Source organism: Pinus tabuliformis, chromosome 9, assembly GCF_031772625.1.
Source record: "Pinus tabuliformis cultivar Carrire ecotype Pingquan chromosome 9, CPIR1, whole genome shotgun sequence".
Taxonomy (NCBI): Eukaryota; Viridiplantae; Streptophyta; class Pinopsida; order Pinales; family Pinaceae; genus Pinus; species Pinus tabuliformis.
In genome coordinates, this window is record NC_142307.1 from 281,431,433 (window position 1) to 281,458,962 (window position 27,530).

At 35.7% G+C, this 27,530-nt stretch overlaps 2 protein-coding genes and 1 long non-coding RNA gene across 7 annotated transcripts; 2 read left to right on the forward strand and 1 right to left on the reverse strand.

Annotated features, from left to right (window-relative positions):
- The first annotated feature begins 4,888 nt into the window (after window positions 1-4,888).
- LOC149148266 (uncharacterized) lies at window positions 4,889-6,105 on the forward strand. The gene is made up of 2 exons (XM_089442121.1): window positions 4,889-5,334; window positions 5,718-6,105. Exons 1-2 carry the CDS (start codon window positions 4,889-4,891, stop codon window positions 6,103-6,105), a joined length of 834 nt encoding a protein of 277 aa, XP_089298247.1.
- Window positions 5,899-13,942, forward strand: LOC149148267 (uncharacterized). 5 transcript variants are annotated; one of them, XR_016262534.1, is made up of 7 exons: window positions 5,899-6,275; window positions 7,518-8,850; window positions 12,404-12,478; window positions 12,582-12,647; window positions 13,055-13,153; window positions 13,305-13,342; window positions 13,535-13,942. It is a non-coding gene; the product is annotated as an uncharacterized LOC149148267 (long non-coding RNA). The 5 variants fall into 5 exon arrangements; XR_016262532.1 differs by having other exon boundaries at window positions 13,232-13,342; window positions 13,535-13,939; XR_016262533.1 differs by having other exon boundaries at window positions 5,900-6,275; window positions 13,286-13,342; window positions 13,535-13,938.
- Window positions 9,233-10,895, reverse strand: LOC149148268 (uncharacterized). The gene is made up of 3 exons (XM_089440368.1): window positions 10,054-10,895; window positions 9,825-9,938; window positions 9,233-9,720 (listed from the first exon to the last, which is right to left on the reverse strand). Exons 1-3 carry the CDS (start codon window positions 10,321-10,323, stop codon window positions 9,697-9,699), a joined length of 408 nt encoding a protein of 135 aa, XP_089296494.1. The 5' UTR covers window positions 10,324-10,895; the 3' UTR covers window positions 9,233-9,696.
- Window positions 13,943-27,530: the final 13,588 nt, after the last annotated feature.

The following is a 27,530-nucleotide window of genomic DNA, read 5'->3' on the forward strand; positions in this document are numbered from 1 at the left end:
TTTGCCTCAAGGATTACAGAAAGTCTGTAGTTTTTTCCCATGTCTGTGGAAGCGAGACGATCATGGGTATCGTTACAAAAGCCTCAGAAATATTTCGTCATCTCAAAACCTTGCTCAGACTTTCGGTTTAAGATTGGCCACTGGTGGTGTGTCTGTCAATTAGTCTGTTGTTGTATTGTCTGCCCAGAGGAATCATCCTGAAAGTCTTAGCTAGCTGAATCCTTCTGATCCCTGCAACTTAGGCCCATTCGCACTCTTGCCTGAATCCCCATGGAATTTTCCGGGACGGTTTTTTTTTCGGGTTGCTGGCTTTTGCCTTCAAAAGTACAAGCCTTAAATCCTTCTCTGACTAAGAATTTCGGGCAAAGGAAAGATTAGTACTTTCTCTGGTTTCTCAAAATTTCTGCGGGGACAGATCAGATATCTGATTTAAGCCAAGCCGTCATAATTCAAAAAATCCTTATGGTTGTCAGAATCCTGTCAATGACATAGACCATCCTCTTAATAGGAAATCCGATCGAGGGTCTTATAATTAATTTCCTTAAAGTTCAAATTAGGGGTATCTTGATCCCGAGGCTTCACGGGTCAGTACTGTAGCCAGAATTTCGAAGACCAAGGTTTTCTCTCTCTGGGCTTTTTGTTCAACCCCATCTGTCACTTCCTGTCAGTCCACCCTGGGCCATATCTTCCCTGGATTTTTCGTGATCCCCTCGTTTTCAGAAGTAGGTGGAGGAATTAAGAATGACTGACACTTCTAATCTGGAGACGATGATTCAAGCAACTATACAGGCGAAATCAGCACATAAGTTTGCCAAAGTGGATAGTGAGTGGCAATCCACGCTGGAGGAGATGCTGATTCACCCCTCGGTCCCACAAAATGAGAAGAAAGGTCTGTTAAAAGATAACCCTTATAGACCTATCCATTAGCCCGGAAATGACTTCTCCCAAAAGACCTCGCAAGAGGACTGTCTTAAGGGAAATAATAAACCTGTTAAGACTATTCGCTCTCCCACTGCTATTAGAATAGAAAATAGTCATTTGACAGATCGTATTGAAAGTCTCCAAACTAAGGCCTTAGTCGGTAGATGGCATTTCCCGGAACTAGAAGACTCGAAGATGAGGTGCTGGCTTGAGCAGCAATGGAAGCCGTTAATTGGATATGTTCCAATTATAGCCAGGTTACTGAAAGAATGGTACTGCTTTCACTTTCTAAACTCAAATGACTTGGAAATCATTCTAAAACATCAATGGGTTTACAAAAGAAGCTTCTTGGCTTTACACAGATGGTATATGGGCTATAATCCATTGAAAAACATTCCATCTAATAACTTAATTTGGGTCAAGCTTCCCGGATTACCATTAGAATTGTGGTCAAAGGAAACTCTAGCTGAAATTGGCAATGCAATCGGAAGATGTGTATATGTGGATCCTTGGGTTTTAGGTGAGAAAGACAAACGAGTAGCATGGATATTAATAGACAAACCATTCAGAGGAGGGTTCCCGGCTCATATAGACATTCAGTGGAGGGATTCAAAAATCAGGCAAAGGCTCGATTTCTGGGGATTCCCTTTAGATGTACAGCTTGCCACCGCACTGGGCATCTAATAAAGAATTGTCCAAGACGCCTGTCAAATAGCCGAAAACAGCACAACCATCATCGCTTTGTAGCAAAGCCTTACAAAGTCACATCTCCTTGCAGGGAGTCAGAGCGATCTTCATTCTCAAAGAACTTGTCTCTCTCAGGATCAGAAGTCCACCCGGATCTCCTGCCAAAGACCATCGGCTCCCATCTCTTCCAGATGAATCAAATGCTCCCCGCGGGCCTATATCCCCATCCATGCCCCCTTTGGAGCCAGCCTCGGACCACGTCACTCCTTTTAATACAAATATCCCGGAGCCTATATCCCCTTCTATGCCTCCTTTGGAGCCCATCTCGGATCATGAGATCCCATGCCCGCGCCCGATTCCGCATCCTCTTAAAGGGCCCAGTAATGAAAGTCAGTTCATCCAATCCTCGACTCCTTCTCCAAATAATAAAAAATTTCAATAGAAAGAGGAAAAGAGAATATGGTTACTCCTACACCTGCAAACTCGCCTACATCTTCGCCCTCGAATTCAGTAGGCAGCGATTTGGATTTCCTGCTAAATAAAAAATCGCTTCAGCTCAGGGCGCTTACAATTCATAAACCCCAATCTCAATTGTCCCCTCAAATTAGTCCGAAGTCGGCTAGAAATATCACGGTGAGGAGAAAAACAAAAGGGGGGAGCAGGCACTTCAGGGGGAGAGGTGAGGGCAGTGGGGTCCGAAATTTATCTCTTGTAGCAGTCCCAATCATAGACATGACTGAAGACAGGCCTCTTAGAGCAAGCAAGGCCGGAAAATCTCCAATATGAATTTCTCCATCTCCATGAATATAAGAGGCTTGGGGGCAGGACCCAAGTTTTTGGCCCTAAAAATTTTCTTCCATTCAGTAAGTCCCAAAATTATTCTAATACAGGAAATAATGCATGATTCCTCTGTTGCTATTTCTTACTTCAGGAAGATGTTTCCTTCATGGCACATCTCTGCCATCGAAGCGACTGGTCTCTCGGGAGGGTTAGTAGTCTTATGGGATCCATCCTGGATCAAGGCAAAAACATATAGATGCTTGGCAGGAATTCTGATCTCGGAAAAAATGAGAGGACACAATTTTCCTATTAATATCCTCAATATATATGCCCCCTACAAGAACAGAATGCTATTCTGGGAGAATATTTTGGATTCTGAAATTTTTGATGTGGAAAATTTATTGATTGCAGGGGATTTAAACCTCACTTTAAGCATGGATGAGATATGGGGCAGTAAAAGGAAGAAATCACAAGAAGGGAGAAATCACAAGAAGTTCGTTTGCTGGAACAATACAGGGTAAAAATTGCAAAGAAGAAGTCAGACCTCACCTTCATCCATCTCTGACTTCTTCAATAATTCTCATCCTGATGATGAACCACAGAGGCTGGTTCGAAACGTCGATGCACTAAAACAACAGATGCGATGAATCCGGAAGACACAACCACACTAAACACAAATCGCAGAAGTCTCAAATCCATAATTTTCGACCTATACGGAAGGGAGAAATCACAAGAAGTTCGTTTGCTGGAACAATACAGGGTAAAAATTGCAAAGAAGAAGTCAGACCTCACCTTCATCCATCTCTGACTTCTTCAATAATTCTCATCCTGATGATGAACCACAGAGGCTGGTTCGAAACGTTGATGCACTAAAACAACAGATGCGATGAATCCGGAAGACACAACCACACTAAACACAAATCGCAGAAGTCTCAAATCCATAATTTTCGACCTATACGGAAGGGAGAAATCACAAGAAGTTCGTTTGCTGGAACAATACAGGGTAAAAATTGCAAAGAAGAAGTCAGACCTCACCTTCATCCATCTCTGACTTCTTCAATAATTCTCATCCTGATGATGAACCACAGAGGCTGGTTCGAAACGTCGATGCACTAAAACAACAGATGCGATGAATCCGGAAGACACAACCACACTAAACACAAATCGCAGAAGTCTCAAATCCATAATTTTCGACCTATACGGAAGGGAGAAATCACAAGAAGTTCGTTTGCTGGAACAATACAGGGTAAAAATTGCAAAGAAGAAGTCAGACCTCACCTTCATCCATCTCTGACTTCTTCAATAATTCTCATCCTGATGATGAACCACAGAGGCTGGTTCGAAACGTCGATGCACTAAAACAACAGATGCGATGAATCCGGAAGACACAACCACACTAAACACAAATCGCAGAAGTCTCAAATCCATAATTTTCGACCTATACGGAAGGGAGAAATCACAAGAAGTTCGTTTGCTGGAACAATACAGGGTAAAAATTGCAAAGAAGAAGTCAGACCTCACCTTCATCCATCTCTGGCTTCTTCAATAATTCTCATCCTGATGATGAACCACAGAGGCTGGTTCGAAACGTCGATGCACTAAAACAACAGATGCGATGAATCCGGAAGACACAACCACACTAAACACAAATCGCAGAAGTCTCAAATCCATAAGGATCCTCTTGCCGAAAGGATTAAAAATGAATTACTTAAAAGAAATTTTGTTGACATCCTCCCTCCTCGAATGATCCCGACATGGGAAAATGGCAGAATTGAGGGAGCTTATGTTGCTAAAAGGCTGGACAGGTTCCTTATTCATGCTAGTGTGATTGATTGTATGGGTATGCCATTCTCATCAATTGTAAACATCTTCATCTCAAATCATAGGCCAATCATTTTAGGCTGGAAGGAAAAAAGTTTCAGGAAAGGATACTCATTCAAGTTTAATAGCTCTTTTCTGGAGGATCCGGGCTTTAATGACCTCATCAAAAAAACATGGAACGAGCTGGCAAATAATAGTCCTTCCACGCTCTTGATGACATTTAGGGACAAAATGGTTTATATGCGGAAGGTGGAGAAAAAATGGCAATATGAGAAAAGGAAAGCCAACAGAAAAGAGCTCAGGAGCATTCAAAGGGCTTTAGACATGGCGTCGGAGGTGATGGCTACTCATCATTTATCTCTTGAGTCGAGATGTCTTATAAAGGAGTTGCAAAAAAAGAAAATAAAAATTCTAGAGCAAGAGGAATCTTTTTGGCATTTGAAAAGTAGAGCGATATAGATAAAAGAAGGGGATAAGAATACAAAGTTCTTTCACAACTTTGCAAATGCCAGGCGTGAAAAAAATTCCATATGGAAGATAAGAGATGGAAGTGGTCAGTTCATTTATTCCCAGCAGGATATATCAAATGAGGCAGTAAGTTTTTGTTGGTAAACAATACCAAAGATCTGAAGAATGTAGGTTTCAGGATATTCTATGGGGCATTGAAGTTTTTCCAAAGATGTTTGATGAGGAAACTAATGATAAAAAATTTCAACAAATCTCTGAGGAGCTGCTTGAGATTAGGAAATCATTTAAAAGAGATAAATGTCCAGGGCCAGATGGCTGGACAATTGAGTTTTTTACTCATTTCTTCGACCTTTTCAAAGGGGATTTGTTAAGGATGATGGAGGGTTCAAGAATGGCGGGCAGTATCAATACAAAGGTTGCTTCCACCAACATAGCTCTCATCCCGAAGAAAGATGAAGCGAAGTCTTTTATGGACTTCTGGCCAATCTCCCTGTGCAATATTACTTACAAAATTATTGCAAAAATAATTGAAGAGAGAATAAAAGGAACATTATCCAAACACTTATCATCAGAGCAGCATGCTTTGCAGCTTTTCTTAAAGGGAGGAACATACAGGATGCGGTGGCAAGTACTCAGGAAGGATTATTTGCTATTCAGGCAAAAAAAAGAGATGCAGTCATTCTTAAGATTGACCTCCAAAAGGCATACCACTGCCTCAATTGGGGATTCCTAAGGTGCTTATTGGCAAAGATTGGCTTAAAAGCTGGTATGACAAACTGGATAATGGCATGTGTTGAGATGGTGAATTTTTCGGTGATCATAAATGGGATTCCCTCTCCTTTCTTCTCTGCCTCCAGAGGTCTCCGTCAAGGATGCCCCTTATCACCACTTTTATTCATTCTGGCGATGAATACTCTCAGCCTTCATATCAATAAGGCTGTAGAGGAATCCAGATGTTTTCCGCTTAAAATTTGTAGGAGCATTTCGATTTCCCATAATCTTTTTGTTGATGACATTATAATGTTCGGAATGTTGTGCAGACTTACATGGTTATGTTACTATGAGATTTTAAAAAACTTTCAATGGGCAACAGGCCTTCAAATAAATTACGAAAAGTCTGACTTTTTCCACAATGATTCGTGCCAGGATGAGGTTGAATGGTTATCGGCTCTGTTTGGAATCAAAGCCCAATCTATTAGTCTAGGATTAAGATATTTGGGCTTTCAGTTAAAAGCCGCTGGTTACAAAAAGGCGGACTGGGGATGGATATTAGACAGGTATTACAAGAAGATTTCTGCCTGGCAAAACAGGTACCTCTCTCTTGCATCTACAAAAATTTCTGAAAATTTTTTGCCCAAATTCCGGCTATTTTGCTCTTCGGGCAGTTCCTCCACGTCGGTAGACGACTCATTGTTCTATTGCCGATGACTTATATAAAAAGCAAACATAAATCAAGGGAAAAAGTGGAAAACGCAATCCTGCTAAGTTGAGTAGCAGCTCTGTTATAAATCAGCGTTTCGCGTATTGAAAACTGTGGTGAATGGGGTGGGGTGCCTTTACCATTGACCTGAAGATGATCATATTCAAGAAATCGACTGGTAAGTTAAATCGTTTGATAAACCCTGTTATTCATAGAGATCTACAGTGTTCAAATGTTTTGCTAGGCTCGGATTTTGAACCACAGCGGACTCATCATTCCGCATTTGTAACTTCAACTAACGGAACTTTTGGGTACTTGCACCTGAGTATTTCCTGTATGGGATGGGATTGTTGATGAGAAAACGAGTTTTATGCATTTGGGGTACCGTTGCTTGAGATGATCTGTGGTCGAAGAAGACCAATTGATGCTTCTTCGCCGAACATTCAAACCCTTAATGGAGTTTGGAAACATTCACGAACTAGTAGATCCACTGCTTCCAGGTCAATATGGTGTTCACCTGATGCAAAGAACAGTGTTAACTGCTTCAATCTGTATAGATGGAACTAATCTGTTATGTAATTAGGACTACACAGCAGAGGGTTTTCCTGGGTTAGTGTAACTTTTTTTTGTTATTCTGGAAAAGTGGAAACAAAAAAACATTTCATTTTAGAATGTGAAGTCTTCAAAGACAACAGGGAAAGTTATGCAGATATGCTGGCAGCTAGCTCTTGGGATAACTTATTTGGTGAGGGTTTGTCGATAAGCGCATTTATTGTGAAGCTTCACAGAAAAATGGCCTAATACATCAACCAGAGAAAAAACCGTAAGCTATCTTGCATTTATTGTGAAGCTTTAAAAAAAAGCTACATCAACCGGATGGAAAAACAATTTGTCCCATAAACTATCTTTATCTTCATAAACATTAAAATAATATATTCTTTTCTTTTCTTTTTTTGTAAGTCTCTGTAGATCTACATCATAAAATATGTTAGTGGTAGAAATTAAGGGCATTGTTGAACCTAGGTGTAACTTCTACCGCCCACAATATGTACAAACACAAAATGAATTCACTGCTGTCATATTTCTTTGTCATTTCTCATCTGGTAGTTAGAGTCGTCAATACAGACAATGAATGAACCGAGACTTTTAAATGAAGCTCATTTTTAGTTTCGATGTAGCTGTATTTTTGTGGTTTTCCAGGCAAAAAAAACACTCTGATTAGATAATGATGAAATGAACAGATCTTCATATTACTCTGTTATCTGTTGCTGTGATTACTCTCTTTTTTGTGTTGCTGTTTCAGTTTCTTGCATGGATAATTTGTTGTTTCAGTTTCTTGCATGGATAACTTAGGCAAAATACATGTCTCCCCTCGTTTATTGAGAGCACTCTATAACAGTGGAAATTTCTATTGGGCCAGCGTCATCCGGCAATGGGATGGGGCCATACCCATCTGGAAATCCGCGGATGAATTGCAACTCAGTGGAGACATGAAGGTGCAGTGGGAAGGGGTTTTATCAGCACTGCATGGCCACGGGTGCAGTGGGAAGGGGTTTTATAAGCACTGCATGGCCACGGGATTTTCCGCTCGGCAGACAAAGACATGCTTATTTGGGGTGGTATGGATGGCTCTCAACAGGGGCGGGTAAAATATATTTATTTACAGTTCCTATACGCTGGGGCAGAGATTCCTGGCGAAATTTTTCCTCCATCTCTGTGGAAATCGGGATGCCCCACCAAGATTATCATTTTTGTTTGGCTGGTATTTTACAATAAGAATCCTACATGGGAGAACTTGCAAAAGCGCAACTGGCACGGGCCAGCCATATGTCCGCTGTGCAGAGAGGGCTGTGAAAATAATTTTCATTTATTCCTCGGTTGCAAACAGGTGCGGCCAATCTGGCAGAGTCTTGTTGAACTTTTTGGCTTCCCTTTCGGCAATTATCCATCCATCTCTGAAGCTATTAAAATATGGGGCTCCATGAAGAAAGAATGGAGAGCCATTCCTTTATTGGCATTATGGGGCATCTGGAAATGGAGGAATGACTAAAATTTTTAGCTCAAAGGGGGATACCAGCTCTTATGTTACGGATTCTATTATTACCCTGTACTATGCCCTCGAGATTCATGGGAAGACCAGCTACAATCAAGGATGGAATTATGAGTTTTCCACTGACAGAAATGAGGTTTGGAGCACATCCTGTTCATCATCTGTTTTGTCATCTCCATGTGCATATTTCGATGGTGCTGCCCAACAGGGGATTTGTGCATGTGGAGTTGTCATCAGTATAGAAAACGCACAAGTCATTGAAATACGCTGGAATGCAGGCCCCAGAACAAACAATAGAGCTGAAGCTATGGCATTAGCGGGTCTCCTCTCAATCTGCAAATTCCTTGAAATCCCAAAACTGCAAATATTCAGAGACTCCAAGGTAATAACGGAACATGTTATGTCAAAGCAACAAGTAAAAACATTCACCTTGCCGGATGGCTGGATAGGATTGCAGTTTTATGGAGAAGCGGGAGGGACTATCATATATCACATATAGACAAGCAAAAAAACAAGAAGGCTGATGCCTTATCAAAATTGGGTCTGAATTTGCCTCAGGGTTCAGGGAGAATGCAGATAATAGTGGACAGCAACACCTACCAGATCCAGGACTTCAAGATTCAAAGCATATGGTGAAAAATGGGAGAAATTTTGGTTAATTTTCGGTACATATTATGCATGCCTGACAGTTTCAACAATATAGGTATTTCTTCTTTTATACAACCTTTTCTCTGCAGGTTTTTTGAATCTTTTTTGAGCTTTATTTCATCTGGGATCCTCTTAGCCTTCCCCCTGCTTCCGATCTGAGATCTTTTATGTTATGGAACTGGCTTTGACTGCTTCTGCGTGGAGATACGATGTCTTTTCCCCATTTTGCTATCTACTGGCTGTAGGGATCATCATGGATTGGAATTACAGTGTTTTTTAATCTATTTTTGAGCTCATTTTCAATTGAGTTCCACACAGACTCCCCTATGTATCTGAGTGATTATTATTCGAGTGATTATTATTCTGGAACCTCATTGTCTGATTCTGTGTGGGGATGGCGACATTATCTATCCATTATCATCTACAGGCTGTTGCACGTTTATTTGTATGGAGCAGCTGTTTATGTAATCATCATGCATTATAATACAAATATTGAGTTTTTTCGTACTGAAAAACTTAGGGATGTGTTTCAGCCCCTGCTTCCGACAAAGAGGGCTTTCCTATTTATATCTAATATAAATAATTACCCCCTTAAACCAAGACGATCACAGTTTTGAGTACTCACTTGGAAAATTTCGAAGATTTCATCTGAGCAAGACACTTGATGGAGCTTTCCACGATCAATTCAGTTGCTTCTCTGATCACATCGTGCATTGTTTCCTTCAACTGACAGCGTTCGTTAAACTGCTTTACAAGTTTAGCCAAAAATATCATTTCGCGGAGAAGACGCAGGCACTCAGTTTTGTTGGTACTAACATCATCCACTCTTTCCAAGATAGATGCCACCACAACAAGACCTGTAGTAGCCAAGTGCACCATTCCCATGCCCTGGAGGATACCGCTAGCAATTGTCTTGGTCGCGTGCCTAGGAACAAACAAAAGTAAAGAAGAAATTAGATTAACATGATACTAGCATGAATTTAAATAAAACTATTGAATGTGAAATTATGGAGGAATTTTAATTCGCACAACGAAATTTGCTGCCTCGGACAGGAATTCCTTTAATTTAATGAAGCTTTTTGAAGTTGTGGGCAGATATTGTTGAGCTGTCTTTGTCTTTTTGTGTGACGATTTAGTCCCCTCCTGAAACAAAAAGGAAACAAATGAAAATCATGCTCTTAGCTAATATTTCAACAGGTTGTCCCTCTACTGTTACAATATGAAGGATATGTTCGTGTAAGATAGCTATACAAGTCACCTTCATGTGCTCTAAAAGATTAGATATGTGCTCAATGAGAGCGTCAAGATCCACATCATCCACATTTCCTTCCTCAATTGCAGATGAGGAAATACCAACTGATGGAATCTCCATTACTGCAGGAACATCAGAAGAAGCTGTCCCTTCTACAGGAGGAAGGGCATCAGAAGCTGTCCCTTCTACAGGAGGAAGGGCATCAGGGTCGTTTCCCCTTAAAAAGGGGCACAGGCAGGAGAAGAATCGGGAGCAGCTGCAGCATTTATTTGCCATTGTTATGATACAAAGCTAGGGTAACAAAAGCTCTACTGTAACTTCCCAATTGGAAATACCAGAGAAATTTGAAATATAGGAGCCACGAACGATGGATTTCAATACTTCCCACTGAATTTGCTCAAACTCATCACTTAATACTGAGCAATATCCCACTGAGATCTTTTTTGTTATGGAACTGGCTTTGACTGCTTCTGCGTGGAGATACGATGTCTTTTACCTTTTTGCTATCCACTGGCTGTTTTGAATGAAGCCGCTGTAGGGATCATTATGGATTGGAATCACAGTGTTTTTGAATCTTTTTGAGCTCATTTTCAATTGAATTCCACACAGACTACCCTATATAGCCGAGTGATTATTATTCTGGAACCTCTTTGTCCGATTCTGTGTGGGGATGGCGACATTATCTATCCATTGTCATCTACAAGCTGTTGCATGTTTATTTGTATGTCATCTACAGACTGTTGCATGTTTATTTGTAAGGAGCAGCTGTATATGTAATCATCATGCTTTCTAATACAAATATTCAGTTTTTTCGTGCTGAAAAATATCCCACTGATAAATAGAAAATTTGTATGTCATGTTTAGTTGTCTGCAGCTCACTGGTCCTACCTTATATAATTTTTTATGTTATGCTCAGCTGTTTGCAACTTACTGATCGTACTTTATAGATATTTTTTATGTGATGATTAGTTGTCTGCAACTCACTGGTCCCACACGAAAACGAAAGTCCAAATCAATTTGCAGACTGCTTTTCTAAAATTTTGGTTTACATCATACTGATTCTATATAAATTAATGTCACACTCTCCGTATTATACACTTTATAAATTACTATGTTTTTTATCATGAATTAAATAAATTATTGTATTGAGTTTAAAGGGAAAATCATGATGCTTCGGTAATAGTGTTCACCTTTATAAATTAATCTTTTATTAATTAAATAAATTATTATATTGACTTTATAGGAAAAATCCGGATGCTTTATTTTACAATATTATGAGCATGAAGAGGATGAAATATAAATTTAAAATTAATATATTTAAATTTAAAAGAAAATTACCATATTTTATTTCAAAAAATTTAGAAGATGGGGAGGTATACATTTTATGGTTTATATATACGTATGGTGGTTAAGGTGGTTAAGGAATGATTTCAATTCAAGGGATAGTTCTTAGTATTATTTCAATATTAAGATAATTTAGATTATTATTAACTATTATTTATATCTTAATTATCTATACCTATTTAGTATGATAATTTTGTATCTATTGATTTGCTTGAGATGTAAATATTTGACATATTTGAATGTGAAACTAAGTTTGTTGTCTTAAATTTTTACGCCGTAAGGCGTTTCCCTTTGAAAAAGACTACCCTGATTGCCACTCTCCACCATTTTTCACCGTTGATCTTTGTGTTAGACGATTGAGGCATTATTCACCGTCCACGTGAGTTTTGCTGGTTACCGTTTTTCATTGGTTATACAGTCTAACGCCTTTTGTTGGGGCTTAACTTCTTGTTTATTTTTAAATTTGAGTTTCCTGAAAATCGGAGGAATCCTCGACAAATTGCACGCCAATAAACTGAAAACAAATGAATTTGAAAAGATGGGGACCGGAGTCGATCACGAGCCTATGACTACAATACGGAAGATTCGCAGCAATTCATCTGAGCCGTGAAAAGATGGGAACCAGAGTCGATCACGAGTCTATGACTGCAATACGGAAGATTCGCAGCAATTCATCTGAGCGGTTCAGAGATCTATTTAAGCCACCCAATGTTCTCCTTCAATTCCCCCCTTCATTTCATTAACATCGTTAGCTTGTTTATGCCCCTCTGTATTACATTTTATTCTGCAAGTACCTGTTTTTTTTCTTTCAACATACATCGCCTCCTTTCCTATTGCATTCGCTCTTCTCCCCATATTCAACATATCTGGTATTCTTTAGAGCCAATCTTCTTTGGTTCTTCTGAAATTGTCGGAGTTTTATAATTGGAACATAATTATCTTGTTTTGATGCCTTTGATGTGCATATACTTCAGTGTATCGGGATGATAATTTTTTGGTATATGTATTGCAGAGTCATCCATAATGGTGCTGGCTGAGAATCGACTCGTGACAGAGCAGGGCCATCGATTTGACTGCCTTCTGTTTGGTGAGCATCACACTTCTTTCTTTGGCTTTTAAGTTTTTCCCTTTTCAATGGTATTAAGCTAAAGCTGTATGTATTCGTTTCTGATTCCAATCCGCTGTTCTAGATCTGGATGACACATTATATCCCTTAAGCTCTGAACTAGCTGCAGCATGCACCAACAACATCAGAGGTAATCTTGTAGCTAATCTGCCCCTAAAAAATTGTTTAATTTCAGTGTTCTTTTTAAGGAAATGTTAATCTTTAGATTCTAATCTAAACCAGAGTCTGAAATGCAACCCGGAAAGCTTGGAGTTGCATATTTAGATTGCCACCGAATAATTTCTTGGAATTTACGTGAGCTTGTTATATGCATCTCCAACTTTGCAACTTGAAGGTGATCAGACCCAGATTGACTATGGGCTTAGTGTTCATATTCAACACGCCCAATATATTGTCTGTAACTAACGCACTGTTGCACACACAGAGTTGGATCACCCCACCCCTACTGGGGTTGTAGATGCAATTAAGACTTCTCTTAAGCCATTGAGGTAACTTTTGAGGTTTGAATTGTGTGTGTGATCCGTTGTTGTGTGACAGATTATGTGAATCAAAAACTGGGAGTTGAAAAGAGCAGAGTCCCTGACTTGAGCAAGACAGCTGTATAAAACTTATGGGACAACCATGGCCAGACTCAGGGTAAGCATTCAATCCCTATTGTTTCATGTAATTCAACATGGTATTTCAACTTTTAAGGTTGAAATGACTGATTTTTAGCATTGGGAGTCTTCTGTAGCTGATTGCTGAGGAATTCCTTGCATATTTTGACAGTATTCTTTGTTCTACGCAGGCAGTGGGCTATGAATTTGACTATGACAATTACCACAGGTATCTAAGAAATCTTGTATCATCTTCTGGTTGGTAAATTTACAGCTATCTAACGTTTCAACTTTCGACAAAATCAGAGAAAATGCCAGTGATTGGACTTTCATTGTTTAGACTGTTTGGAATACCATTGATTGCTTTTGGCCTTACACGCTATCCTGTTTCACTCACTGGAAACAAACATTTCTTATACAGTTTTGTTCACGGAAGATTGCCATATGAGAATCTTAAACCAGATCCTATGCTGAAGAACTTGTTATGAAGCATGCCTCACAGGAAAATTGTAAGATCCAAAATCAGAGAAAATGCCAGTGATTTGACTTTCATTGTTCAGACTGTTTGGAATACCATTGATTGCTTTTGGCCTTACAGGCTATCCTGTTTCACTCACTGGAAACAAACATTTCTTATACAGTTTTGTTCACGGAAGATTTCCATATGAGAATCTTAAACCAGATCCTATGCTGAAGAACTTCCTCAGAGGAAAATTGTAAGATCATATGGATCCCTTCAAATTATTTTTACGATGATATTAAATGAAGTCCTAGGTTTTGTTTGGAAACTTATTAACGTGCTCGTTAACCGCTTGTAATTCTGTTATGCAAAAACAGATATTTACAAACACTGACAAAGTTCATGCTGCAAAGGTCCTTAACAGGTTGGGATTGGAAGATTGCTTTGAAGGCATAATATGCTTTGAGACACTTAATCCTCTTTCAAATATTACTGAAAGCAATAATGAATGGAATATGCCCGCTAATAACTCTACAATCCCGAAGACATCCATAATTTGCAAGCCCTCAAAAGATGCCATGGAGCAGGCTCTTCGCCTTGCAATCGCTGATCCACAAAAAAGGTATGGTAACAAAGATTTTGATGGCCATTTTCCTTCAGCTACCCATTTTTTCATGAAAAGATTGACTCATCCAGGTACCGTAAAAAGTTTATACCAAATCCCCCTTAGTAAACAAAGAATGATAGCTAACACCTCTGCTTTTGCCCCAGTATTGGAGAGTTCTAAGGATGTGGTTCAACTGGTAATGGGAAAATTTGGTCTCCATAGGTTTTCAATTTGACTTTGAAGGAGGTTAGGAACCCTTTACCTTCACAGATAGGAAAAGAGTATCGGAGAGTCCCTAGAATGTGGTCCAACTGTTACTGTGGAAATTCGGTCTCCATAGGTTTTCAATTTGACTGTGAAGGAGGGCATAAAGAAAAAGAACCTTTTACCCTGAGAAATAAGAAATCACAAATAATAAAGGAGAGTAATAAAGGAGAGTATTGGAGAGTCCTGAGATGTATTCCAACTGTTAGATGGGGAAATTTAATTTCTATAAATATTGTGATTGGATCCCTAACAAGATTATGTATACCTGACAACTACTCGAAACACAATTTCTTCCCTAAACGAAAAATAATTAATAATAGAGAAAAAGACCTGTGCCATTCTTAAAACCATTCGCAACGAACCCTACGCATAAGAGATAACAATGGAAATGGAGCCGAATCTTAATCATAAGATTCATAAAATCATTGGTAACCTTTGATAGCCATTCGAGATACTTCGTGTAAAAAGTCACCTATTTAAATCCCCATTAATTGACCAACACCCATGAATTAATCAGCTGAAGGAATGATGCCAGAAAACTGTCTCGACACTGGCGGCAACCCTGTATGGTGGAAAATAGTGTGAAGATCACGGTTACAAGAGTGAAAACCATATAAATACCTTCGTTTCTTTTTTATTTTTTTTAATTATAAAGAATTGTGTAGTTTTATTGAAAATAAATTTAAAATTTAAAATAATTGTTGGTATTTTAAATATAAACCTTTAAAAGGTGGAAAATTTTATCAAACTCAGTTGTCAAACCAACAGTGAGAACAATCATCTGTGGGTGCAATCTGCGATTTGAGGCATCACTGTTATCAAGTAAAACCAAGCCACTTGACCCATCACTGTTATCAAGGAAAATCATCCCACCTGTAATAACCGGCTTGTGGTCCTTAAGGGAGCATGCTATCACTCCTACCAAATGCCTCTTGGTCTTGGGCGCTCCTTAAGTCGAGAAAGAGGAGCTCTTAGCCAAACAAAAACAGTTTTATGGCATAGTCTAGATCACCAAAATGTTATTGTTAAGATATAATTGTTAATTAAAAATATACATTAATAAATAAAATAAATTTAAAATAAAAAATTATTAATATTACATTGCATTTATTTGTAACAAAAGTGAGAATTTTTATAAATCTATTCCAAACACTTAAATTCTATAAGTTGGAGTCGGTGATAAAACTTATTTTTTATTGTTTATATCTTGATACACTACAAAGATACCCTACAGAAATATAAATAACTCCTCAAAAAATTTAAACAAAAATAAAACTTACCACACTAAACAATAAAAACAATATATTATATTGATTCGAAACACAGTAATAAGAAAAAATTTATTAACAGCAATTTATTAACTCAATTAAAAGCATAAGCTTCACCCAATTATACACGTGTTCTCATCGAGTCACCTTTTTTTCTTTATGAATAAGGAATTTTACTTATTTATGGATTTTATTTCATGTAATACTCGGAGGGATAGATCACATGAATCACCACTGGACTCATTTTTATGATATTTAAAAAAAATATTATATTATTTATTTAATTTAGTTTATTGTTACATATATAAAATAGCTATGGTAGATTTTCAAAAAGCTAAATTTATTTGTATATTTAATCAATTCAAAAAATAAATTTTGTCAATAAAAAAATATTTTTAATGACTTGAAAAAACCCAAAAATAAAATATTTGAAATTATATAATTTTCTTAACCATCTAATATTTTCAAAAACTAAGGGCCAAGTCGTTCCACTTAAAGAAGGCAATGGAAGCACCACTAGCATAGTTGATGCTAAGGTGCAGAACAAAATCGAGATGAAAGATAAAATTGATGTGGGAAATATTGTAGAAAAATAGGGTAGCTTTTGTGTAAATACTTTAGTTAATAAAATTAGGGACTTTTTTTTTAACACTTTGTTAATTTTTGAAGATAAAATAGTTCATAAAAAGTTGTTTTTATTTTTAAATTTATAATTGGTTTGGTAAAATATAATAATTAATAAAAAATAATATTATTTTTTAGAAGATTATAATATTTTTTTTAAATAACTAATAATAAGTAGAAGTGTTTTTGAGTGAAGTACAATATTTTTTAAAAATAATTTATAGCTTTTCACTAATGTTATATATAATATTTTTTAAAGTAATTTATTGAATTTCATTAATCATATATAATATATTAATGTCATAATTATAATTATGACAGGAATTAGCTATATATATATAAATTTAGGTTTATATATTTATTTAAGATCTATGTATGAAAATATTTTTATAATATTTATGGATTTTTATAATATTTATTAAAAACAATTAGATTAGTTCGACTTTACCAGGCTTTGCTCGACTCACCCAACATTGTCAGCCAGTACGACTAGGTCACATACGAAACTCTAGTGATATTAGTTTTAATGTACATTGAGTATTTCTACTGATTTCCTACATTCTTAAGGTCAGATCCCCTATTAGACATTAATCGATATTGGTTTTAATAGACATATTGATTTCTTATTGATCTTAATAGACATTAATCTTCCTCATCAAAATGACAATCCTTTCCAACTGAACCAAACCAAGTTAATTAAATGAATATTAGTCAAAATTGTCCAGCCATCTTGGGTTGCGCCACTTGTAGGGTTTTCATATCTCTCCGCGTCTTACTACAACAATCACCTAGTATTCTGATCAGGTTCCAGTGTTAAGAAAACTCCAGGCTCTCTTTTTTAGTTGCGGTATCATGTGGATGAAAGGCTGCCATTTATACTGGTACCTAGCAGAAGTCCTTAGAAAGTCTAAAACTCCATGGAAAACAAGTATCTAAAACTTTAGCAGGTAGATTTTCATAGTTAAAAATATATGTGATGGGTGTTCACCCAAAAAATCGAACATGTCAACGCGATCACACAATATACCACCAGAGCTTTTCATCATCTAAAACCTTATTTGCTCGCCTAAAGAGTAAATCGTATTAAATGACTATAATTGATCACACAATTTGTTGTTGGGAAACAGATTAAATCTCACCGTGGAAACAGACATCAGTTAGGCATGTTAGTTTAGTTAACATATATCTCAATGGACAAATTAAAAGGCTCTTCAAGCAGCATATTGCCTCTTCAGAGAATTTTGCGGTGAAAGACAAGAGCGTAAGAAAAACACTATGTTATCAAAGAAAATCAATCTTATTATCTAATCAGAGTGAACCAGCCTAGACATTGCCAATTATCAGAAATTGAAAAAGCGAGCAATTATTATCTCATCATGAATGACAATCACAATTAATAAAGGAACATATAACATTTGACATGAATTTATTCAGAGATTTAACTTGAAGGAAGTGGTTAATGTCCACCAACCTGGAAGAAGCGCTGGAATACTCGAAGAGCTTGCCGGTGCTTGAAAAAATAATGAGCCCAAGTTCTGCATCACAGAGGACCGATAACTCGTGGGCTTTCTTGAGCAGACCACCCCTGCGTTTAGAAAAAGTGACTTGCCTGTTGGTGGTATTTTCGATCCTCTTGATCTCTATCTTTCCGCGCCCCATGCTGCCGATTTGCTTGATTCAGCTATACACTTTTAGGAGGCTGTAATAACTTTTCTTGGATGAATCAATCCGTGCACTATCTGCAACTTCTAATTGACGAGATCAAAGGACAATCCAGGGTTTCAAAATAAGGAAGGAAGAAAAGAGAAGAGGAATTATGGGCCTAGGCATAGACATAGGGGATCAGCTAGCCTCATGTCATGTGGGTTAATTACCCTGGGGAGAAAGAAGACGCGCACAGAAACAGCAACACCAGCAATGCCTTGTTGCCCACTGATCTACAAATCCCAATTCATAATGTCATCTGGTTCAAATTCTTTTCATAGAGTCTTCACCGTGGCTTTGACCTGTTCCTGACGTGTTCCAGTTTTAAATTTTCCAATTTTACTGTTACTTTTAATGCAGAACAGCGTTAATGGGCTTTGAACCAGTCCACCCTAGTCTCATTATCATGGCTTGCCAGAGGGGCCTTTGTGGGTAAGCTGAAAGAGGAAACGACAGTCCGTCAATTAGGGTTTGATGCCTGAAAAGGACTAGCCAAACCAATTAGGGTTGGTACTAGTTGCAAGTGAAATACTTGCATACTATTTTAGATACCCACATATTTTAGAGTCAGGAGAGTCAGGGATTCTGTCATCAAGTAAAGCAAGATACGAGTCAGGAGAGTCAGGGATTCTGTCATCAAGTAAAGCAAGATACGAGTCAGGAGAGTCAGGGATTCTGTCATCAAGTAAACCAAGGCAGGGGGATGCAGATCACGATGATCGTGTTTTTTCCCTCTATCTGAATTCAACCACCCCTCCCTTTCGATCTCCTACTCTTGGCTTGCCCACAATGGGTTTTACAGGGTTAAACAAGCAATTACTTTCCAATTCTGCTTAACCCAAATCAATTAAATGTAGCTCTCCAGATGAACTATGTCTTACCATCTCCGTCCCCGTCCTTTTCATTCAATTTCAATTTCACTGGAATTGAATACCGTTCAATCACGGATTTTTGCTTTTATCTGTACAGCATATTGTTTAACTTGGTAAATTTGTTTTGACCAGTTTATCCTTCATTCAACCAGAAAAACCCACTGAATATGAGAACCAGAAATGTACCTGGACACTTAATTCCTTCCCAGCTTGCTTGTGAGAATAGAATGTCATATCAGCTGTCTCCTCATTATTCATTCATGGAAAACTGCTGTCCTCGTCAACTTTGAAGGGCATAACTCACTACTATTTGGAGGTCTTATACAATATACTCCATCCATCTATTTGTGGAGGAAAAGAAGTTAGAGTATTAATGCAACTTTACTTTCTTTGATGAACATTCCTGCAATCCAAAGCAACAAAAGAATGCAAGTAATGTTGTATATCCATTACGTCATCAGTATACTATTAATATGAAGTTACATCATGTTTTATAATGTATGGTGGAAAATAGTGTGAAGATCACGGTTACAAGAGTGAAAATCATATAAATACCTTCGTTTCTTTTTTATTTTTTTTAATTATAAAGAATTGTGTAGTTTTATTGAAAATAAATTTAAAATTTAAAATAATTGTTGGTATTTTAAATATAAACCTTTAAAAGGTGGAAAATTTTATCAAATTCAGTTGTCAAACCAACAGTGAGAACAACCATCTGTGGGTGCAATCTGTGATTTGAGGCATCACTGTTATCAAGGAAAACCAAGCCACTTGACCCATCACTGTTATCAAGGAAAATCATCCCACGTGTAATAACCCCCTGGTGGTCCTTAAGGGAGCATGCTATCACTCCTGCCAAATGCCTCTTGGTCTTGGGCAGTTAATCCGCTCCTTAAGTCGAGAAAGAGGAGCTCTTAGCCAAACAAAAACAGTTTTATGGCATAGTCTAGATCACCAAAATGTTATTGTTAAGATATAATTGTTAATTAAAAATATACATTAATAAATAAAATAAATTTAAAATAAAAAATTATTAATATTACATTGCATTTATTTGTAACAAAAGTGAGAATTTTTATAAATCTATTCCAAACACTTAAATTCTATAAGTTGGAGTCGGTGATAAAACTTATTTTTTATTGTTTATATCTTGATACACTACAAAGATACCCTACAGAAATATAAATAACTCCTCAAAAAATTTAAACAAAAATAAAACTTACCACACTAAACAATAAAAACAATATATTATATTGATTCGAAACACAATAATAAGAAAAAATTTATTAACTCAATTAAAAGCATAAGCTTCACCCAATTATACACGTGTTCTCATCGAGTCACCTTTTTTTCTTTATGAATAAGGAATTTTACTTATTTATGGATTTTATTTCATGTAATACTCGGAGGGATAGATCACATGAATCACCACTGGACTCATTTTTATGATATTTAAAAAAAATATTATATTATTTATTTAATTTAGTTTATTGTTACATATATAAAATAGCTATGGTAGATTTTCAAAAAGCTAAATTTATTTGTATATTTAATCAATTCAAAAAATAAATTTTGTCAATAAAAAAATATTTTTAATGACTTGAAAAAACCCAAAAATAAAATATTTGAAATTATATAATTTTCTTAACCATCTAATATTTTGAAAAACTAAGGGCCAAGTCGTTCCACTTAAAGAAGGCAATGGAAGCACCACTAGCATAGTTGATGCTCAGGTGCAGAACAAAATCGAGATGAAAGATAAAATTGATGTGGGAAATATAGAAAAATAGGGTAGCTTTTGTGTAAATACTTTAGTTAATAAAATTAGGGACCTTTTTTTTAACACTTTGTTAAGTTTTGAAGATAAAATAATTCATAAAAAGTTGTTTTTATTTTTAAATTTATAATTGGTTTGGTAAAATATAATAATTAATAAAAAATAATATTATTTTTTAGAAGATTATACTATTTTTTTTTTAAATAACTAATAATAAGTAGAAGTGTTTTTAGTGAAGTACAATATTTTTTAAAAATAATTTATAGCTTTTTACTAATGTTATATATAATATTTTTTAAAGTAATTTATTGAATTTCATTAATCATATATAATATATTAATGTCATAATTATAATTATGACAGGAATTAGCTATATATATATATATTTAGGTTTATATATTTATTTAAGATCTATGTATGGAAATATTTTTATAATATTTATGGATTTTTATAATATTTATTAAAAACAATTAGATTAGTTCGACTTTACAAGGCTTTTATCTAAATTTTTGAATGGTTGGTGGTTGAGAGGAGGGGTTCCAAATGGTGTTATTATTGGGTATTACTTAATACCTATATTGTTAATATATATTAAATTATATAGATACATATAGTTTTTTTAAAGTGGTTTTGTTTGTAATTTTTAATAGAGTTTGTTTATTTTGAATGTTATTTAGGCATGTGATGATATGGAATTATCTCCTCTATGGTTTAAGATATTTATTCCTTTCTTTATGTTATTGATAAGACTTGGTTCTATTAATTCACCTATTTTTGACTTTCAACATTTTCTCTAAAAAATATGCACTTCTTGTATAGGGTTTTTTGGCTCTCATTAAGACTTATTATCCCTAATTTATTTATTTATATATATAGAGAGAGAGTGTGTTTTCCAAATCAAATTTGTCACGAGTGTTACATGGACATTATTTAGATTTGCATGGTGACTCTATTTTTTTTTTAAAGTTAATATTTGAGTATCATTTTAAATTTTAAATACAAATGATAATATGTATATTTTACAATTTTGTATAGTAAGCTATTAAATCATAAATTGGATTCTATTGCTTGCTTTTCTTCTTCTAATTTTAAAAATCTAATCTATTTAATAATAGTTTGAACACAAATTAAAACATGTAATTCTTTAAATTTTCTATATCAAAGTGTTAAATCATAAATAATGTTTAGATAATTAATTTATTCACTACCATCATCTATTGTAAGTTGTTGAAACTTAGTAATATTAGAAGTTCCATATTCTTTTTTCATAGGTGAAAATGCTGTAACACTCTCCTCCCACACTTACTTAAGCTTATGGGTCCAACAAAGTAAATATGTGAGGAAGAGTTATTGTGTGTTGGAAATATTGTTATTGATGACAAAGGAGCACTAGGCAAAGGAGGAGTACACGAACAACAAGCAAAGGCACAGCACAAGAACAACAAGAAAATGAGCAACAAAGAAAGGGGCATGCTCTTCTCACAAGCATGATGTTCTATGACAACCTAATGTCCTTGTCAACTCCCTCTCATCTTCCTTGTCACGTTTTCTAGGACTTGTGTATCCAACAAGAAAAAGGGGCAGAGGAGCAAAAAAATACCTTGATGGCATGCTGATGGCTTTATGCTTGGATAATGTTGCATGAATTGTTTAATGAAGAATTTGTGATGTGAAATTGTTGATTAAACTTAATTGTTGTGATGCAAAGGCAAGACTCCAAGGAAAAGGAAAATATGCTGCAAAGGTTGTTGTGATGCGTTAATGATCCTATAACCAGATCCTATGCTAAAGAACTTGTTATGAAGCATGCCTCAGAGGAAAATTGTAAGATCATATGGATCCCTTCAAATTCTTTTTACGATGATATTAAATGAAGTCCTAGGTTTTGTTTGGAAACTTATTAGCGTGCTCGTTAACCGCTTGTAATTCTATTATGCAAAAACAGATATTTACAAACAGTGACAAAGTTCATGCTGCAAAGGTCCTTAACAGGCTGGGATTGGAGGATTGCTTTGAAGGCATAATATGCTTTGAGACACTTAATCCTTTTTCAAATATTACTGAAAGCAATAATGAATGGAATATGCCCGCTAATAACTCTACAATCCCGAAGACATCCATAATTTGCAAGCCCTCAAAAGATGCCATGGAGCAGGCTCTTTGCCTTGCAATCGCTGATCCACAGAAAAAGGGTATGGTAACAAAGATTTTGATGGCCATTTTCCTTCAGCTACCCATTTTTTCATGAAAAGACTGATTCATCCAGGTATCGTAAAAAGTTTATACCAAATCCCCCTTAGTAAACAAAGAATGATAGCTAACACCTCTGCTTTTGCCCCAGTGTGAGGGTACAGGGGTATCCTATAGCGATACGTTTTCTAAAAATGACCATTCTGGCTAAAATCCCCAGGGTGAATGACCTAGTTGTCTTTTGAGAAGTTATGTTGCAGTGGTATTTTCACAAGAAAAAGATGCATGTTGCTCTGATCATGTCCCACATACTGCACAATTATCAACTTGTCTCTGAAAACAATCCTTTTTCAACGAGGAGGATCTACAAAGAGAATATTGTATTCAGTCCCAAAACATAAATCTGAAGGTGTGTGACAGAGATGTTTGTTAGTCTGATCACATGTGTGACAGAGATGTTTGTTAGTCTGATCACATCCCACATACTGATCAATTATACATCTGTTCCCGAACAACCCCTTTTCAGTGGAGAGGAGCTACAAAGGGACTGTTGTACGCAATTGTAATCTAGACTCAAACCAATCTGGCAACCTGCAATTCGACATCATCAATTTTTATTTACCTTATGCATATCATTTCAACAACATCTATTGTAAGAGTTTCTATTTAATCTATTATGTTTCCGTGCAGATTTTCTTTGATGACAGACCCAGGAAGCGTGCAGGCCTCCATACCGTATTGGTAAAGACCATATATGAATTTGACTATGACGATTACCACAGGTATCTAAGAAATCTTGTATCATCTTCTGGTTGGTAAATTTACAGGTTTCTAACGTTTCAACTTTCCAAAAAATCAGAGAAAATGCCAGTGATTTGACTTTCATTGTTTAGACTGTTTGGAATACCATTGATTGCTTTTGGCCTTACACGCTATCCTGTTTCACTCACTGGAAACAAACATTTCTTATACAGTTTTGTTCACGGAAGATTTCCATACGAGAATCTTAAACCAGATCCTATGCTCAAGAACTTGTTATGAAGCATGCCTCAAAGGAAAATTGTAAGATCATATGGATCCCTTCAAATTCTTTTTACGATGATATTAAATGAAGTCCTAGGTTTTGTTTGGAAACTTATTAGCGTGCTCGTTAACCGCTTGTAATTTTGTTCTGCAAAAACAGATATTTACAAACAGTGACAAAGTTCATGCTGCAAAGGTCCTTAACAGGCTGGGATTGGAAGATTGCTTTGAAGGCATAATATGCTTTGAGACACTTAATCCTCTTTCAAATATTACTGAAAGCAATAATGAATGGAATATGCCCGCTAATAACTCTACAATCCCGAAGACATCCATAATTTGCAAGCCCTCAAAAGATGCCATGGAGCAGGCTCTTCGCCTTGCAATCGCTGATCCACAAAAAAAGGGTATGGTAACAAAGATTTTGATGGCCATTTTCCTTCAGCTACCCATTTTTTCATGAAAAGATTGACTCATCCAGGTACCGTAAAAAGTTTATACCAAATCCCCCTTAGTAAACAAAGAATGATAGCTAACACCTCTGCTTTTGCCCCAGTGTGAGGGTACAGGGGTATCCTATAGCGATACGTTTTCTAAAAATGACCATTCTGGCTAAAATCCCCCAGGGTGAATGACCTAGTTGTCTTTTGAGAAGTTATGTTGCAGTGGTATTTTCACAAGAAAAAGATGCATGTTGCTCTGATCATGTCCCACATACTGCACAATTATCAACTTGTCTCTGAAAACAGTCCTTTTTCAACGAGGAGGATCTACAAAGAGAATATTGTATTCAGTCCCAAAACATAAATCTGAAGGTGTGTGACAGAGATGTTTGTTAGTCTGATCACATCCCACATACTGATCAATTATACATCTGTTCCCGAACAACCCCTTTTCAGTGGAGAGGAGCTACAAAGGGACTGTTGTACGCAATTGTAATCTAGACTCAAACCAATCTCGCAACCTGCAATTCGACATCATCAATTTTTATTTACCTTATGCATATCATTTCAACAACATCTATTATAAGAGTTTCTATTTAATCCATTATGTTTCCGTGCAGATTTTCTTTGATGACAGTGCCAGGAAGCGTGCAGGCCTCCATACTGTATTGGTAAAGACCATATAATTGTAAATGGGATATAATGCTTCTGTAAAAATACATAATTGGTTGAATCTTCATCTAATTACGCCGTAAAGACTCCCCTGATTGCCACTCTCCACCGTTGATCTTTGTGTTAGAGATTGAAGTATTATTCACCGTCCACGTGAGTTTTGGTGTGTGTTACATGATTCAAATATTATCCACCGTCCACGGGAGTTTTGATTGGTTAGAGTAAAATCGTTTGACAGTGTAACGGTTTTTGTTGGGGCTTATAGCTGGTTAGGGTAAAATCTTTATACAGTATAACGACTTTTGTTGTGGCTTACCTTTTTGGCACTGTGTCAGAGCATGGACTCATTTACATTTACGTTGCCGGCGGAGATGATGAAGATCAAAATCCCTTGCACGACCCGCACTGGTTTACAATTTGTTTGTAGACCATTACAATTCCCGACATGAACCGAGGACAGGATGAATGCTTTGGTGCTTTCATCAGCGACTTTTTTTTCGTTATTAGCCCTGATCTAATCAGGTGGAGTGTGGAAGTTTATGATCCAGAAACAAGGGAAAGGAAAAGGGAAAGGCCCACTGGCATGTCTGGTTGTTTCTTCTTGCAGCAAGGAGTGATGGAATGTGATTCCAATGAAAACGTGTGGAGGGCACTGGGTTCTCTTGCTAAAACCCTTGAAAGGATTTAGTGTTATGGGAAGATTTTTGTTTACGGTAATGTCTAGAGTAATGTTAAAGTTTGCTATATCTATGAGCTGCTTATAAGAACTGCAGCAGGAAAGCAAACAGAAATGATTGGGATGTACAAAGTATTGAGATTTGAAATTAAGTAACAATGATTACCATATTGTCGTTTGAATAATGTAGTAAGAAATTTCACTTACTTGTTATCCTTGAAGGAACGTTGGTAATAGATTTCGTGAGTTGAATAGCGGTAGTAAGAAATTTGACATTAATGTTATACTTGAATAAACATTGGTAATAAATTTTAGAGAGTTCCTGCATTAAAAATGATGTTATTTTTGGATGAGTTTAGAGCTGCACAAATGTTGGTTGGTTGTTAAAAATTTCAAAAGTTTTATGGCATCCCAGAATATTCCAGAATAATTTTACAGAGATTGTAATTCAAAACTTTTTTTTAGGTAAATTGTGTGTGGTTATTGCTTATTAAATATTTCTATGGCATTCGAGAGGACAATTTTACGGAGATCGAAGCTCAAAATATTTTATTAAATATTTCATTTATTTTTTCGAGGTGAATTATGTGTTATTATTTTTTATTAAATATTTCATTTGTTTCATGGTATTCCAGAATACGAATTATGGACCCTTAATTTGTTGCAGTTTTTCGTTTCATTTTGTCAATTTTACTTCACCAAAATTATACCATTTTGTCAATTTTACTTCACCAAAATTATACACACTTTTATCAAATCAGAATATTTAAGCCTTCATTTAACGAGTTCTACTCTCACTATCCCATGAGTCGTGAGATTCGGTAGTTTTGATATTCAAGTTTTTTCATAATTAAAGTTTATATGTTTAGCATAATGTTAGATTTTATATTTAGTCTTGTCATGATTTTAGCCCACAACTACTCAATATGCTATATGTTTTGGATTTTCAAAACAATACTATATGTTTTGGATTTTCAAAACAATACTTTCGTTTTATGTTTTGACTAGATCATGAACTAAGATCATGTAAGACATTTTAGGATTAATGTAAGAATGTTTAGTTTTTTTCTCATGGAAAAAAAATAAAAAGTTTCATATAGTTAAGAATTATGTTTGCATTTTTTTAATACTAGAGAATTTAAAATGATGTTGTTTATTAATTAGGTGAACAAAGTATTACTATAATACAACCTCTAATAATTATAATGTGTTATGATACATTTAAATAAGCTAACATTATATGAAAGACATTTATTAATGTAGTTATGTTAGTTAACTAAAATAAGTTAAAATTTGTAAGTAGTTATCATCATGAAAAATTGAGATAGCCAAAAAAAAATTATAGTGTAATTAAATTATGTTAGGAAAATTATTTTAAATTGAAATTATTAGAATATATTAAAAAATGTTTCTTTATAATAAATTAAATTTCTAATAAAGTATTACAATATATTAAAAGGAAATAAATATGTATTACAACAAATTACAACGTAGTTGAAGAAATTGAAGGCATGTTGAATCATATTAAATAATTTCTTAAATTCAAAAAATTTAATGTAGCTATGATTTTCATATGGTCAATAATAGAAATAATAAATTACAGATTATTATAAAAATAATAGAATGAGTTCCATGTATTGATCCACCCTTCATTGTACAATTATAAATGAGTAGTTGTTAGTGTTGACAACTAGCAAAACCACATTATTAAATGTGGTTGATATGCATAGTAAGCTACAACTTAATATATACTATATTATAAACTTATAATAATATTATAAGCTCACAAAATTAGAAAATGCAACATATTGTTCATATTATAAACCCAAAGGGT

What these genes read in the sequence shown, in the direction of transcription:
- LOC149148266 (XM_089442121.1), top strand. Translation starts at nt 4,889, where the DNA reads ATGTTTGATGAGGAAACTAATGATAAAAAATTTCAACAAATCTCTGAG. An exon ending in AAGGATTATTTGCTATTCAG is followed by an intron (nt 5,335 to 5,717) that starts GCAAAAAAAAGA and finishes AATGTTGTGCAG; the next exon opens with ACTTACATGGTTATGTTACT.
- LOC149148268 (XM_089440368.1), bottom strand. Translation starts at nt 10,323, where the DNA reads ATGGCAAATAAATGCTGCAGCTGCTCCCGATTCTTCTCCTGCCTGTGC. An exon ending in ATCTTTTAGAGCACATGAAG is followed by an intron (nt 9,939 to 10,053) that starts GTGACTTGTATA and finishes TTTTTGTTTCAG; the next exon opens with GAGGGGACTAAATCGTCACA. An exon ending in CCGAGGCAGCAAATTTCGTT is followed by an intron (nt 9,721 to 9,824) that starts GTGCGAATTAAA and finishes GTTTGTTCCTAG; the next exon opens with GCACGCGACCAAGACAATTG.